The sequence below is a fragment of the Meleagris gallopavo genome, chromosome 5 (genome assembly GCF_905368555.1).
Source record: "Meleagris gallopavo chromosome 5, MGAL_WU_HG_1.1, whole genome shotgun sequence".
Lineage (NCBI taxonomy): Eukaryota > Metazoa > Chordata > Aves > Galliformes > Phasianidae > Meleagris > Meleagris gallopavo.
In genome coordinates this window covers 50,443,210-50,460,855 of record NC_139408.1, presented here as the reverse complement: position 1 = coordinate 50,460,855, position 17,646 = coordinate 50,443,210, and the positions used below count along the sequence as shown (strand labels likewise).

The following is a 17,646-nucleotide window of genomic DNA, read 5'->3' as shown; positions in this document are numbered from 1 at the left end:
CCTTCTCAATCTTTGAGACTGAAATTGCTTGGAAAAAACTGTGTGCTTTCTTCTTGGTCATTTATCCTCACAATCTTCCTTTATTTTGGAGCCCTCTTGACTTATTGGTGTTGCAGCACAGAGTTGATTATAAATTTCATCACTTCTCTTGTTTCATCATTATTAGTTTCACACAGGAAGAGTCACATGTCATGTGCCAGGGACACAGGGAATAACTTCCTTGAAAGCTGTTCTCCATTCTGAGAGTCTCCTCTGGAAAATCCTTCCCTTCCATCTCAATTTTAGGGCCCCACCTTCCCTAAAATCACATTTACCTGCAAAGTATTGTTCCAGTGTTCTCCAAGTCCTGGCTTGAAAGATGTGCTCCTGTTTCTCTTAATAAATTGATCACCTGTATGTGCCTTTAAGAAAGAAACAGAAAAGAAAAAGAAACAATTTAATGACAGATTCTGAGAAATTTCTGAAACAAATTTCCTTCCCTTTTCCACGGAAACTCTGCCGAGTCGTGGACAAGGCCAGCCTCTAAGATACTGTCCTGGGTAGAAAATAACATGACAGATTAAAAAAAAATTGCAGAATACATTTTCACGAGTGGCCTAATGAAAGGTTTAGAACTTAGTTCCAAAGGGAGGTGATTGTGCTCCTCTGCTAAACAAATAATCTAGGTCACAAACCTAAAAGCATACTGTTTTCTCCAGAAGAGCGAGATGGCATCAGCAGATCAGGAACAATTTCCTATTTCCTCTTTCAAATAAATTGCTAGACCATTCTTGAAGAATTAGGCATAGCAGTGTTAAAGGAAATATTTGAAGTTTCTCAAGCCACTGCCTAAACTCATCTGTATTAATTCAAAATAACAAATAAGTTCACCTGTGTTTTTAGCTACATCGCTTGCATTTTCTTGGAGGTAGCCACAGGCCTTCCCATTTTAGAACTGAATTAAACTGCTTACTTAATTCCACTGCTTCTCTTTAAGAAACTGCATCTTGAATGAGAAGTTACTTTAATGTAATCCAGATTGAGTCTATGTAATCTTCTATATTCCATGTAAGGTCTGCCTTTATAAATTAAAAACTAAACACTGTAGTGACAATGTGGGAATCATTTTGCTTTTCCAAACATGAGTTATTTGCCCTATCAGATGTATTTTTTCAAAATGTACTTAATTTCTATATATATATATAATAATATATATGTATTATAAATATATATATATATAAAATAAATATATATATATATTTGTTTCATGGCAAAGCATTGCTGGAACAGCAAGCACCACAAGTTGGTTATCTGAAATATTTTCTCAGGAGGGTCCCTTATAACACAGCTAGTCACCCACAAGCATCTCCTTGAGAAAGCAAATAATGGCACTTGATCCTATTTTTCAGCCTGCAGTGGAGAATGAATTCTACATTTATGAATTCTTAGACCAGTAATTATCTGAAAAGTGTTAAATTTGATATTGTGACTATGAAGAGCAAGAAAGCATAGACCACCACTCACATTCCCATCACTCAATGTGAAAACTGTGCAGGGCTAAGCTGTGCAGCAGCTTGTTCCTATTTGCGTTCAAATGGCATCTACATTCTCAAAAAACTTAAGCCCTATCCAGCCCTATCACTTCTTACATTTACCCACAAGAGCATTATTCAGACTTCAAGAGGCTGGCTGTGCATTTGCTGATAAGTCTTATGCACAAGAGAGGTATTTGTCTTTAGATGTTGTTTCTGCTCTTCTATGGCTTTGCTAAAGCCTCCGAAGGACCAGTGGTTTAACTGATGTCAAGAGCAATAAAATTCCTGGCAACGGTTCAGATGCGACTCCCTTTCTAAGATGACAGCAAACAACCAAGAGCAGTACAACTGCTGGATAACCAAAGTATAAGATTAAAGAAAAGACCAATGTCTCCATCTTAACCTGCAGTGCAGAGCTGCTTGTCCAGTCCAGCTTCATCTAATAAGCAAAACCATGAGCATGCATGGTACCTGCGAACTGCTCCTGTCTGCCTTTTCTTAGCTCCATCTGTTACCTAACCGTGGCTCTGGCTCAGACACAGCCTATACAAACGGTGCTATTTCATGTTACTGAAATTAGCTTTTTGATACTGCCACTGACATTTGTTTGCTCTTCAATGGAAAACATAGCAGACCAAAAGTGTTCCTAGTGTCTTCCCTGCTCTTATTCTATTACTGATGATAACATTGAAGATTTTAATATAGTAATAAAAATGTAAATAGTGTTTTAATGACTGAAGATCAAAATAAAGGATTTAGGGTGGTCTTCAAATACCCATTCCCATGCTCAAAGTTTAAGATCCAGATAAAGACACCATAACTTCTGGCTCTGACTTTGCAGCCACCACGATGCTGCGCAGTACGTATGATCCTAGGCTTTGACTTGGCAGACACTTACAGAAGGGAATCGACTTCAAAAGGCATGAATCACACATGTGAAACGAACACACATGTAAGAGTTTGCAAGGTTGGGGCCCTAGGGTATACACCTTCCACCAACTCTCTTTAAAGAAATGCAGGTGTAATGTATATCCAAACTTGACAGGCTTCATTCTTTTTAATGCTTGCTTCCCTAGCAACTGCAATGGTTATGGCAGGATGAGCTTAGTTTCACTTCTTCAGTTTTCTACAGAGTATCAGTGGGAATTTTATGCTCAAGTATTGTAAGGACAAACTTCAGAATACTTTTCTAAACTTTAGTGTTTAAATTCTCGCTCTGCCTTCGATTTCCTGAAGTAATGTAAATGGAACCTTGCAAAATATCAAGTATTTAAATTTTTATTTACGTGGGAGGTAATTTTACTGCCTCTAATCTGATGTTCTCACAGCAGTACACCAGAAACTCCCTGTTTTCAACCTCTTTCCACTGTGCTATACGTAAATGGAAGTGCTTTTACTACATAAAATATACAGTTTTTATTCAAGGCATTTTCCTGCTTAGAAAAGTTTCTGTTATTAAGAAAATATTATCCTATTGTTTTGAAAATGAATTATCCCTGGAGGGTACTCTAAGAAGTTAAAGGAATGCTACTAATTTTGATATGTCAAGCAACTGGCCTAAATTAACAGTGGTCTGTTTAACTTCATGCATAAAGTGAATGAGACTACATGTAAATTGCAGTTACAAATGAAAAACCGGAAATGCAGTACTTTATTTCTCATTTAGAACTGGACTTCACATTTTACCATCTACAGAAATAGAGAGTCATTTAAAGTAAAAAAAAAAAAAAAAAAAAGAAAAAACAAACTTAAGAGACTACCATTGATATAGAACAAATTGCTGATCTATATGTGACAGTACTATGTTAAGATGCTTTTAAGAAGAGACATAACTCCTAATCATCTTTACACGTTACGAAATGGAAAAGTGAAATCAGTCATCATTACACAGATTTACATGTTAGGTTAAAAGGCAAGCTGCTGAACAACGTGATATACAAAACTGAAGGAAAGCTGCTTTTAAGATGAGCGGATTCTGTACTGCAATTATATTTCAATTAAGCAAATATTAATTCTCAGAAAATGGGATTAAGCTGATGCAATATTCAGTAAAATTGAGAAAGTTACAATATGAAACATTATAAAGCATTGACTGCTCATTAAAGTTGGTTTTCCCCCTTCCCTTTCCGCACACAGTGCATTGCATCAGGATAATCTTCACTTTCAGCACGCAACCATTTAATAAACAGAATTTAAATATTTCTGTAGCTCAAATCTTTTTAGTGGGTATCTAATTACACACGCATAAAGCTGTCTGATCTTTACCCATCTTCTTGCATGCTTATCAGTGCAAAACGTAGTGTGAGTACACAGCAGATCATAAACACAAAATTATGAAATTAGTTCCAAGTCAACTCTTCCTCTCATTACAACAGTTGAAACAAAAAGAGAAACTGAAAATGGTTGTGGTTCAGTTTCCTTTTACAGTTCCCAATATCAAAATGTGTGTGCAGTTTTAAAGGGCTTAAGAGTCATAGCAGGAGTCTTAATATAGGAGTGGCAGTGCTGAAGAATCCAAACAACAAGCTCATGTGAAATTCCTCAGGCGGTAGTTGGGTGCGGTAAAAAAAAAAGTAGGTGCCTGATTTGCAGGAACATCTAATGGTATCAAACGCTTTAGCATTTTCTCACATTGGACTAGAGCCACCTCTATTCAGCTATGAGGTTATTTGTTTGATTTGCTGTTGGGCTTGTTTTTGCTATAAGACTTCAAGGGTTTGCCACTGAAGAGCTCATATATTCATAAGACAAAGCAACAACTTATAAATCCATAGGGGATCATGCAGCAGGTATGGCAGTAGCACAGTAGGGCCAAACAGGACTTAAAATCTCACGTTAATAAGGCCTGTTGAGTTTTCTTGCATTTGGTGGTTGAGACGGGCAAAAAAGTTACTTCTGTAGCCAATGTAAAAACATGGCTGTCAGACCTGCTGGGGAGCAGTCTCCAGCCTGAAAGACCAGGTGAACTTGTCAACGTGAGAAAGTGGTAGGAATATCTGGGGACAGACATCCATGAAGACCATTACAGTTCTACCACTCCAAGCTCCTTTATGTAAAATAGCTTCTCTCCTGCCATCATACAGACTGAATATGAGATAAGGAGCTGAAAGTGGATCAAAGAAACAAGAGATTAGGGCATGCAGCTTCTAACACGTTGGAAGACCAGTGGCTCTATGAATCCCCAGGCTATAAAAAACTACTATTTTAAAATTAAACTTCTCCTAACTGATAACTTTTAGACACTATGTCACGGCTGTCCCTTAGGAGTATGAAACATGGAAAAGACCAGTACATCACTTGTCCATGACTATCATTCAAGAACTGCTGACATTCAGAACAACAGGAAGAGGAAATCCACAAAGCAGGCAGAGCCACACAGACATCTCATATTACAAGTGGGTGGAAGAGGAAAAAAAAAATAAAAAAATAAAAAAAAAAGTCACCCAGCAAGAGACTCAAGCAAGCATAGGTGGAAGGGAAAGACTAAAACATGACAACCTACCAGTATATTTTGTGCCAATTGAAACAGTGTGGTCTTGATGAGAAAGGGGAGGGCAGAAAGAAAACAAACTGCCCTGGGTTCTGCGTTCACAATTCTGACAGTCAAAATGAGTATTCAGTTTGGCTCTGTTTTATAAAGAAGCCTCATAGTAGAAAGTGGAGACCTGAAATTACGGACAAAGCCTTGGCAAGAAGGCAGCAATAAGTCACCTTATGCTAAAATTCTACATGCGTACAAAGTTTTTTTCTTTAATTTTCTGTTATTTCAAAAATAGTTTTAATTTAGGCTAGTCACATCCTTTGAAACAAAGCTGTTTTGTGTTATTTTCACTGCTGTCATTTACGTGTGATCGCTGAGACAACACAAGGCCAAAAAAATAGGGATGGACTTTAACATTCAAATTGATGTAATGTTTATAAGCTTAACATGAAGTGGTATAGAAATTGTTACCTGAACTTGATCGCGTTCATCAGTGGGGTAGATCCATATCTGTCTCTAGCGTAAACAGTTGCACCAGATGTTAACAAATACTCAACTAATGGTAAATGCCCTTCAGAGGCTGCAACATGAAGTGGAGTTCGGCCATCATAGTCTTCACAGCTTAGGTTTCCACCCTACGAAAGGACAGGTCTTTCACATGCTAAAAAGGTAATGGCTGCACATAAAATTGTTGGTACAGCAAACCACAGCAAGTTGTACCACCAAAATATTAAGCTTACAAGTTTATCTCATAGTGATATTTCTAGCACCAGTACAGGTATTTATTTCATTCTCCGTATTCATTCCAGCCCCCTTAGACAGGCTTTTTACTGCTCTACATCACACAGCAGCTTTGTGCCTAGAGTCTGCTAATTTTATTTGTCTTCATTTATTGTTATTTTCAAGACACATCTATCCTTTTTCTAGACGCATTATCAAAGCCTCAAGAGTAGAGTTAGAACAAGGAAAATTAGAAACAAAGAGGTGTAGAAAATGATACAGGGTAATAGGTATTTCTTTTTTCAAGTATAATCCAAGCTAGAGCTATGGGGAGAGCCAAAATCCTGATTTAACACTGCACTGTGTTTCGCTTAAATATAATTTCCAAGTTCTTTTTTTTTTTTAAATCATGACAGATTTACATCCAAAAGCTGGATACTATGAATATGCATAGAGTTAAATGAAAGAAAGCAGCACAAATCATTTTAAAGCGTTCCAAAGTTAGCAGATAAGAACTTGCATATTAATCTACCTGTTTTTTTGCAGTTCAAAAGAAAATGAAAGCAGCTGAGAACTAGATAGAGGAAAGAACATACCAGTTTTGAAGGCAAAGTCTGAAGTGCCTAGAAACTAGTTCTATTAGTCAAAGCACCTTGATTTTAAGACTTATATCGTTGCTTCCCAAACTAGATAGAGGAAAGAACATACCAGTTTTGAAGGCAAAGTCTGAAGTGCCTAGAAACTAGTTCTATTAGTCAAAGCACCTTGATTTTAAGACTTATATCGTTGCTTCCCAGAGAGCATTAGCTTCCTCCTGTCATGTACAGCTCTACTTGAATACTTTTTCACAAACTGAATTTCACATTACCATTTCTGCTATGGCTCTCAGTGCGTCTATGTCACCCAGTTTAGCTGCAGCACAAGCCAAAGGTGGAATTAATGCATCTCTTACAGCTTCTAATTCCTGAGAAACAAATAAAAATAAACATTTAATATCAACCTCGCCTGTAATGTGATTAAAATCTAAGCCATAAAAACTCTGCCCTTATGCTTTCATATAAAGTTTTCAAATTAGTCATCTGGATATTTTAAAATGGTAGCATTTTGTTCTTGGAAGGAAAGAAGTCTCAGGTTTACTTTACATTTTGTATCTCTCCCATCCATGATTTATATTCCTCCCTAGCAACACTACAATTACCTGGTATCTATATATACCATTTAAAGTGCACATACTAATTACCAGCTCTGCCCAGCCACAGTTACACATCAGTACAGTAAGAGAAACAGGGCTGGTAGGAGTTAGAGGAGATCATTATCATTTATTCTCGTCAAGAATGAATCAACTTTAGTCATGTGAGTCCTCAGATTTTTATGTAATCTGTACTTCCAAACCTCCCATTTCTCATACTAAAGACGTACCATAAATTCAGTAGTCATGTAGCTATTAAAAATCTCATCTTCCCTCAAACCATGTCAGAAGGAAAGCAAACGCTTGTATCTAAGAACCAGCACTATAGTTTCTGATTTTCCAATTGAGACTAATATTAAAAACCACAAATTATACTTGTGTAACGCTTCCTCAGTATCATCCTTCTATGACTGCATGCACAATTAAGCTGTTTTACCCCTCATTATTTGGCTTGCTCCAAACTGTCAATACATTTGACCACAAAAACACACAGCACTTTTTCATATCACTGATACCCTGAATTACAGCGACTGTCTGAGGCTTGTTATTGTAGCCAGGCAGCCAAGAAAATAAAGTCAAGACGATGCTACAAAGAAGGAAAAAAAAAAAAAAAACCTAACAAAACAACCAATTTAATGTGTTTTTAATTAAAATCATTTTAATGCCCTGCTTGTCATTGTGTCCTTTCTCCCCACCCCAGCTGGTTAGCTGGGGCACTTGGTACTGAAAAAATAATCTAAAAGTTTCAGTGTTCCATTTTTCTTTCAGCTGTAAGCTAGGTTCATTTAACTGAGTTTACAGATTTACATGAGTTTGGGCTTAAATATTTAAAGATATACCTCCTTGCAGCTGATACTTAGAGATCTGGCAATCACTTGAATAAACTTGCTATCTCTGAGAGAGATCTTGGCTCCTGTGGGTACAACAGTCATTTCTCCTCTTAGATTCTCACTCAGCATCTGAAAAGCAAGCAGTCAAACCCTTTGTTAGCAAAGGAAAATATGGTAGTAGTCTAATAAAAAAAAAAACTTTGGGATCAACTAAGAAAATTGTTTGGAGGAATTATGGAAAGTAATTGAATGCAGACAGAAGATTAAATAAATTGTTACTGTCCCATGAAGACTGCGAGTTTAAAAAGACAGAGTGGGGGTGGGGGGGAAGGGGCAGGCAAATAAACTTTCTTCCAAAGCAAAAAACCAAACTAAGCACATCACAAAACACCTCAATTTTTAGAATATGCAGACAGAAGTTCCCTAATGGAGTATGCTGCAGCCTACTTAAAAACACAAAGATAATGAGTAATTAGCAGAGCAAGGCGGAAGACCAGAACATTTTGAAATGCTGCCTTTTGCCAGCATTCCCAACACCTGGTACTCCTACACAGACTGTGCTTAGGCCTCAAAACAAAGCCCAGTGCTGCCTGTGGAAGTCACCTATTTCAAGTGATTTTCAAACAGCTCCAGTAGCCCTGATTTTGTTAGCATTTTTGGCCACAGAACCAGTTTTGAATGCAGAGCTTCTATAGTAGTGCTCATTACTTAATCATAAAGCAGGTGTGAATAGTATGCAGTGCGAGAGCATCTGATACAAGCAGGAAAAAACAAGAGACAACAAAAATGGACAGCCAAGTCATGTGTAGAAACTGCTGGAATGCGACAATAAAGAAACAAAAATGCTGTGAAAAGCAGGCTCTATGAAATCTGGAGAACAAGGAGAGAAGCCATTCACAATTTTACATACTGGCACCCTTTCACTCTGGGTTGCTGATGCAGCTACAGAGCACGTAGTTGCTTCAATTAGAATTTTAAAAAGCAGGATTGTGAAAGTTTGCAAAAACAGATGTGATGTTGGAAGGAGGAATGCCCCAGGTTCATTTATGCCTAGGCATGCCTTTATTACAAAAAAAGCTCCCAAGCGCTGACAACACTATAGCTGTCTGCTGGAAGAGTCCCATGTACATGTAACTCGCTCAGATGATACCAATTGCTTTGGCACGCTTTTAGAGTTTGACAGGTTGAGATCATTACTTTGCACAAGTAACCCTAGCAATTGGCATCTATGCTAAAGGCATCCAATGCAAAAATCCTGCGTGCTTTACTCAGTCCTACCAGCTCTGCAGCCATTTGCATGTATCTAGGGGCACATGCCTTGTTGCTTCATATTGAAAGAGAATCCTAAAATAACCACGCCAGCTTCAGGAGAGCTTCTGTCTCTTGGGAGACCATTGTTTGGTGATATGCTTAGCTGAGGATATTGCCACAGACAACATATTTCCAGGCTTTCTTCTTCTCCCGATCTCTACCACTCATTCCTGCCCAAGCAACGTAGCATGTTGCTCCCTTAGTTGTGCCAACACAACTGTTTGTGAGTCTGTACAGTGAGACAAATGAGGAAACTGGTCCTGCTTAACTCAAAGAAATTGCAAAAGTTTTTTGTTTTTCAAGTCGTGTAAGGGAGCTGGCAGCACTACCTCAAAACACCATGTAACACATTACAGATGATGCAGGAATACCATGCACCAGTGGTACCTAAAACGTAGTATCACCAAGTCCTCACCTGAATAATTCAGCTATCTAGCCTTGGCAAACTGGATCTCAAATTAAGTTTTAACCCATACACCTAGGCAGGATGTCAGCCAGAAAGTTTCTCCGGTTCCAGGTCAAATGATCCTCTGTGCAAGAAGATTAAAGTCTACATTAAGAAAGAGGCTAGTATATGTGTATTCCAGGGGTCAGTGAGTCTACCAAGGGGGCATCAGTAAAGAGCCTGGGTTTCTGAAGTGTATATACACAAACACATGCAATACCACAACTTGCAACGTCACGCTGCCTGGTTAGCATGTTGCTGCACAGAGTATGTTCTTGCCATCCTCACTGAAAAAAAACCACAGCCTCTCCTCCTCTCATTTTTCAGAGTAAGGACTTCAGCAAACAACACAAAGCTCCGAAACAGAAAGTATTTCCAAGTACAGTTCGTGGTACTTCCCGTCACCCACTTATGGTCACAGGTACCCTAATATGCTTGTCTCAGAGCTCCTACTGAGCATGAAATCAAGGTCAAATTTCTTTCAATTTTAATTAAAAAAAAAACCAAAAAACAAAACAAAAAACCCATCAACATCATTAGATATACACATATACGTAGATATATGTGCACTCAGTGCTGAAGACAAGAGAGTGACTCATTGTGATGTCACCTTCCAAAGTGTCATGATTTTGGTTTCACTGCATGCAGGCCAGAAACACATGCATTCCTGTAGTCTGCTGCTCCCCCCACCTAATTCACAGCTCTGTGTTCCTTGTATACAGGAACTTTATCATTTAGGGGAAAATGCCATAATTAAAAACCAATGGACAGAAACAGCTATATTAAAGGAGCTAAGATTTTTAAATACATTATGATTGGTTCTTAGAATAATCCTCCACTTTTGATGTATTTATAAAATGCATTCCTAAAGCTCACAGAAGTAGTACTGTAAAGGAAGAGGCTGTACGTACCATTCATTTTTAAAATTAGCTTTACCACTAATATCAGTGACATGATCTTTGCTGACATCAGGAGAGTTAGGATTCTGCCTCCCTTATTAATTTCCACACATATTCTTTTGTATGGAAATCTCTAACGCAGATTACTGCATTTTTATGGCTTGGTCATACTCTTCAACTGATTTATGCAGATAATTCTCTTCTTTCCCAATCTACATACATTTCTTTGCCTAAGAGTATTTCCTATAAGAAAAAAAACCCAACATGACGTTCACATTATGGCTCTGGAACCAATTGTTTTTAAATGGAAGGGAGAATCTCAAAGCATTCAGCTGAGCAGAAGTTAGCACAGTAGATGAGAAACTTAAAGTCTTTCAAGGTCACACTGAAATATTTACCTGTCTCTTCTCCTCCCAGCTAAGCTCACTCTTGCTGAGCGCATATGACAGTTTAGTTAAGGCTGCCTCTGGTGTCATATCACATCCAGGAATTACTCCAACATCAGCGAGAGTCTGAAGGAAAAGAAATAATGGCTCCAATTAGCATAGCATGCAGAAATATCCGTGTGTACAGAAGACGGACATGAATGTGCAGCAACACAGAATACAGCATGCAGCCGTGCCTCCGCACTCCTACTGCCACTGTAATTTCTGTAATCTTAGCTATCGAATATTGGGCAAATACTAGAGCCAGTTGAATAAAGCTGGCTTATACTTTACATTCCTTTTCACACAGCAGCACCTTGCCATGGTCACTTACTGTGCTCACATGGAAAGGTCACTGCTTTGCATCAGCTATCCGCGGAGTTGTCAGATTACTTCTACTGAAAAGCTGCAGTTACTCCATTTTAACCCAGTGGTGTTGTGAACACTGCCAAGTAGGCTGCTCTTACTCAGACATATTTACCGTTCTTTTATGGGGCATATCTTTGGATGAGTTCCAGCACTACAGTGTGCTCACAGCAGGAGGGCTTTCATATCCTTTCAGGCTGCACGAGCATTGTGTGATTTAGAACATGCAACCAAAATGTGTAATCTATGCAGTTGTGATGAGAATAACTGAAAAAGATGGCCCAGCATTTTAAACTTATCTTGCTGGTAGTTAATAAAAGCACACCAGTGACTGAACCAGAGCAAGAAGCTAAAACATCTTTGCCGTGCTTAGCAAGCTTCATAAGTATATAAGAGATAAAGAAGATTTCAGATCCCATCAGTAAATTGTACACGGGCAAACATTCAGGTTTTCTATAAACTACAGGCCATTAGCTTTGCTATCACATGATGCTTCACAGCTAAGCATCTTGCAGTAGATTCTTTACACTGATTTACTTTTAAGTGCCTTGTATATAAACTTCATCTTTGGAACTTGTTGTGACTTAACTAATATTTCAGAGACTTGACCAGCATATTAACATCTCTGAGAGCCCCAGACCAACATGAAAGTCATATGGAAAAAACACATATAAAGAAGATGAGAAATACCCTCTGTTCTGGAGAGCTAACCAAATAACAGTTAGAGATTTTTCAGTAGACTTAGGAAGGAGGACGAAGGGATTTCCCAGCTTCCTTCCTATATCTTAAGTCTCCTCCTCAATTATAAGTTTCTGCTTTGCAGATGGTTCAGAAGCCAGACATTCAGTTCATTAAATAAAACCAACACTTCAGTTGAAACCAAGGACTCAGCTGACACACCAGATGAGTAAAAAACAGCCTAGCCACATGCAAAGACCTGTGAAAGGCTGTATTTGAAGAAAAAAATATATATTATTGTTAGTTTCCAGCATTCACCCAGTGAGCAGTTTCTCATGAAAAAGAAAAGGCAATGAAAAAAACAAGCATTAAGTAATTTTGTAGGATTTGGCTTGCTCAGCAGCATTTCGAAAAATGACAAGAAAACAGGACAACCTCCATCAATGGGTGCTGAAGCAACGTATTAAGTGTTTAATGTAAATATGGATGCCAGAAGTGAACACATTTCTGCGTGGCCTTACGTGTTTGGTAAGACAAATAATAGTGACCTGAGTAGAACCTTTTAATTAAACAAATCAACAGTCAGGATTAGAATGTAAAAAGCCTGGCACAGAGGGACATGGTTAGCGGGCATGGTGGGGGTAGGCTATGGTTGGACTATATGATCTCTGTGGTTATTTTCCAGCCTTAATGATTCTATCATATTTGCTACAGAGCGTGAGATCTCTCCTAAAGTTAATACTTTCAAAACATTCCCCCTAACTTAGCTAAAATTCTACTAACACCCAAAGAACTACTCATATCACAGTATATGAAGTTAGAATACCAAAAAGGTGAAAATAAAAACCCCAACAATTGCTTTTCTTTCTGCTTAAAACAGACTGTGTATTCTTAAAGCAAATATAAGCTAAAGCTGTGCCAAAACCAATGCTAAAATAGGCAGGTTTCAACATCAGTTCAGAGGACCCAGGTTTGCCTTACAGTCATGTCAAGAGCAACCAACGATGAGAGTAATCAATGAATATGCTCTGCTGGATAGGTGACTACTACCAACTAAAACAGGTGCCTAAAACAGGGCTGTGCATTACCCTACAGCACTGCTTCTTGGATACTTAATGGATGGCCATTATAAAGGGCAGTTAAACCAGCTTCCTTCACACCACCACATGTATCACATACTGTGACAGAACTTTGAGCTCTTACTAGTCTCAGCGATGGCATATCTTAACACACAATTGAGAAACTCACTACAAAATGTCCTGAATAATAAGAGCATCGACAGCTTAAATACAACTGATTTCTATTCTGCAAGACATATGCTTCCTTACACATCGTTCTCCTTCTCGCTGAATTCAAATGCACTTCCAGTCAAATAAACACCAATATTTGGAATACTGCTTGGATTTGCATGCTTTCTTGCTGTTCTTACATTGTGATTAAATAATCACAAGCCTATCAAGTATTACTCTATTTGATCATCTGATTCACAAGCTAGATTCTAGCTCAGGGAATGCCCCGGGGAGAGACGCTAATAATCTAATGTAAGGTATCCTGGAGTGCTACTCATGAGAGGACAAAGCGGTCAGTGATTTGGGATTTGAGGTGAATACATAGACCATTCAGGCTAAGAGTAACAGGACTGTGTTCTTAGATATATATATTTACACGCTTACAGCTTAACATTTTTCTAATATGGTTATATTATGAGCAATATCTTCATGGTGTAACAAATCTGGCTTCATACATTGGCACTACTAGAAGCATACAATCATGTTTATATCAGCAAAATGTTTTTTACATAGAAGTAGAATCTGAAATCACTGCACAACCCTCACCTGCCCTGTTGCATAGACTGTTTTAACAGACCCTCGCAAGCACTGGGTACAGTTTAGAATCACTACTTTTCGTTCAGTTGCTCTCTTAAGTTCTTCTAGCAAGTCTTCTCTGCTATTTGGGGCATTGCCACTTCCATAAGTTTCAAGTACAATACCTTCGATTGGAGGCTGGAGAAATGCTTTCACCTGTTGAAAAACAAGACAGCAAAGAGAGATGAAGGCTGTGTTTACATCACATTAAGATTTTCTTATATGGCAGTTATAAAAAATAGGCTTTTCCTGTTACAGTCCTATAGGCTCTCATGCCGTAGTCTTCTCATGCCCTTCTGTACTCCTCGTCTGCTATAACAAGGACTGAAGAAAAACATTAAAAAAATGTGCATTCCAAATTCTTAGTTTCCTTTCAAATTCCTAGAGGGATAGATTTTAAAATAAACTATTTTCCACAATCGTGACCTCAGCGTGAGAAAGGATGCTATTGTTTAAGGGCCATTAAAGGGCTATAATGTTACACCATGGAGGATCAATAGGGTAGATTTACACTTACAAAATAAATACAGAATTATTTCAATCTAGAACTCCCACTACTGCCCAGATTTTTCATTTTAGCAAAGTTCTGCAACCGAGTATCTGCCTAACTAAGAGGAGTGTCTCACCTTTCAGAAAAGAACACTCCACTGAGGCACGGAAGTTTTTTTTTTTTTTTTTTTTTTTTTTTTAATATCAAAAAGCAATTGATTTAATGCAGAGCAACTAAAATTTAAAAAAAAAAATCAAAAAAAGAGGTTCAAAATCTTTCTGGAACAGCTGTTAATGTGACAGCTATTGTGCCTCCTTCTAAGAAAATGCCTTGCAAATTTTTCTTCCTAGAAAAATATATTTTAAACAATCTAAATGTTTCCTTCCTGATCACATATGTTGAACACCATACACTGTAGATCCCTGTGAGACTAGCTATGCAGTTGGAGTTTTATTGCAAATATACCACCTCTCTGCCTTTCCATCTGTTCATATTCACCTAAAAAGAATGTTAGTATAATCGAGGAATGCTTCTTAAACTACTGGATTCAATTTAAATTGGCAACACCCATGAAGGACCCATCAATTTAATGGAAGTGGTACTAAACAAAAATTTAAAGACAAATTCACCTAAACCCACAGTTCTGTAAAACAATTTTTAAAGGCTCAGAGCAGGAAAATCCTACTCCTCATCTTCAGCTCTGTATGAGTGCTGAGGATCATGCTAACCACCAGTATGAGATGAAATGAACCTTGAAAAATAAGCATGAGCTGTGGAAGAAATCACACTCACCTCCACAATCATGTATTCTTTGGCAAGGTATGTATTAGTATGCCTTAATATCCAGCAAGAAAGCATTTCCACCATCACTGAAGCCTATGCTTCTCCAGAAAAGCACACTTCATCTATTTATGAGCCCTTGTAAGAAGTTAATTTTAAGTTTCAGAGCCCAGAAAGTTTAGATAAAAGAACTTTTACTAACAGACTGTAGCCCGTGAAAATAGTCTTTGAATGCTCTGATGTTACAGAAAAGGTTTATCAGAAAACAGATTCTTTCCCTTCCTTTCAAAACCCAACCACTGCTACAACAACACAGCATCCCCACTCCAGCTTACTAATCAAGTATTTGAGCATCATTTCATCCACTTCCAAACCCCCATGGTGACACTCACAGCAGCAGCAGTTATTCCTGGGAATATTCGCAGAAGCCCAACATTCCTGTTCATATTGGTATGAACTCGAAATTTCTTTTTGGTATTGGCTCTCCATACTGTTTCCCAGTTTACTGCAAAAGAGAAGTGGCCTTTTCAATATAATATCGAAGACATAACATTAAAGTACATTTGTAGCACCTCATACTTACAACGGTATCTTCAAAACTATTTCTTATATAGGGGACTCATGAAAGACAATATATTTTTTAAAAGAGGAAATGAAGAGTCATTTAAGACAGCAGCCTTAGCAGCTGATCTAACACACTTTATCTATTACATGCCACAAGATATGTCTTTAAGGCCATTTACGTCAAACTCAACTGTGTTATATTTTAGCTTTAACTCCAAAATAGTGTAGACTGAGATAAATCAGTATTACTTGTCAATATTTCTAAGTTAGTGCCCTTCAAGGAGGTATTTAAGTACACTTGTTTAAATTTAATAGCATTTTACAGCTAAGACTTCCAAAATGGACATTTTAGTTCAGTGACCACTCACCCAACTACAATGCCTTCAAAAGAAAAGTCTGCTGGCTGTGAAAACCATCTGAGTACAAGCCTTGTTGGCATCAGCTCTCCAATTTCAGAGTGGTCAGGAAGTCTCAACTAACACACTGATACGTACATCTGGTGTAGGCAATATACTGACTTACAACACATTGATCAGAACCTTCCTGTTATATAGCTGGACTGATATCAGCCTGGATTAACGCTTAGAAAATAGACCTTCATTTTCTCAGACAAGAGATATGACAAATGCATTCAGTGTTCCTGCTAATCATCTCCTGAGTTTATTATGTAGTTACTAATGATTAAATAAAATAGCAAGGATTCAATTAACTCCGATTACACATTTAGAGCTAGAAGCCAGCTGTTTAACTAATAGTTTGTTTGTGCCAAATTATTAGAAGCCAAGTCATGCATTATTGATTTCAAAATTTTACTACTTCAGTAGTGCAGACGGCTGCTACAAGTCTGCGAAGGAAGTTTAACAAACAGCCAGCAGCTCAGTGCATCATGCTTCAATGGAAGCAGACCATGCTATATACTTGTTTCCTTACTGTGATCTAAGCTTTTTAGATTTTGGCAAAATCCCTGAGCAACAATATAGATAAAAGGCCTGAATGCGTACTAACGATGTGTTCTCAGCCACGATAAGGGTTACTCAGACTAATTACTGTTAAAATCTCTTGCAATCAGCAGACAGCTGTTTGCAAGAGAATTCAAAGTACGTTTAGAAGCCTGCGCTGCGGTCTACTCTATTGTCCCATTACCAGAGATACTGAAAAGAACACAGTCCTTTCAGTCAGGACAGAAAAACAACAGTCACCTATAAGACTTTATGAGCCCTCATCGAGATGCTCATTAACAACAACAGCCTCTTTCTAAAAATAAAAATACCATACACAGCAGCTGGCTTGACATCATGCTTACCCTGCCTTCTGTACTTAAGTACATGGATCACTAATGCTCCGGGAATGAGAGAATAGAAATATAGACAGTTTCTGCAGCTCGTTTTTGAGAAGCTGGACAGAACGGTTCTGGAATCACCTGGCTGAAGCTACTAGTTGGCCCAGTAACTTTCTGGAATAAGTTAAGAAACGTGCAGGAAATAAATGGGCAAGTGCATAGAATCATAGAATTCTGCTTGAGGTTCATAGAATAGGCTAACTACATTCACTCCTGAGCACTGTGCTTTAAGAAGCAGAGTTTAGCAATAAACTCAGTTGTTTCAACTTTCTAACAATCAGATCGATTATTTAAAAGCAGCCTTCTTTGTAAGAAGGGACAGCAGTAGAACTCCTAATGGTTTCATTATCCTCCATAAGCTAGGGCTCCCTGCCAAAACTTCACAAATGCATGCTACTACATTTGGCAACAGCTAGCATCCCTGATGTCTTCAACAAACTTGAGGAATGAATGGAGGAAACCAGCATGGCAAGGATAACTACACACTGTCCAAAGTAGAAGATCAACGAGAGAGATCAGAGGATAGGTTCAAAAGCCAGACTATACCAGGCCTATACCTGTACTCATGGGAGTACATTCTACCAAATAACATGTAGCCTTCAAGATAAATATAATGCAGTCAGACGCAGTGGAGTGATGCAATTCTAAACTATATTAAAAAAGAACTAGAGATTGTCTCTGAGTTAACATTCTCTTGGTCGTGAATCTCCCCAGTTTACATAATGTGCTCAGTACTGCAGACTCCACAGA

At 38.1% G+C, this 17,646-nt stretch overlaps 1 protein-coding gene across 1 annotated transcript in view; it reads right to left on the bottom strand.

The window, feature by feature from the left end:
- Window positions 1–17,646, bottom strand: part of ASPG (asparaginase) — a 45,021-nt gene that overhangs the window by 7,826 nt on the left and 19,549 nt on the right. The window contains exons 7-13 of the mRNA XM_085225723.1: window positions 15,386–15,498; window positions 13,694–13,879; window positions 10,788–10,901; window positions 7,744–7,863; window positions 6,584–6,679; window positions 5,467–5,630; window positions 315–401 (exon numbers count right to left, since the gene is read on the bottom strand). Coding sequence (XP_085081849.1) covers window positions 315–401; window positions 5,467–5,630; window positions 6,584–6,679; window positions 7,744–7,863; window positions 10,788–10,901; window positions 13,694–13,879; window positions 15,386–15,498 — 880 coding nt within the window. The remainder of the gene's footprint in view (window positions 1–314; window positions 402–5,466; window positions 5,631–6,583; window positions 6,680–7,743; window positions 7,864–10,787; window positions 10,902–13,693; window positions 13,880–15,385; window positions 15,499–17,646) is intronic.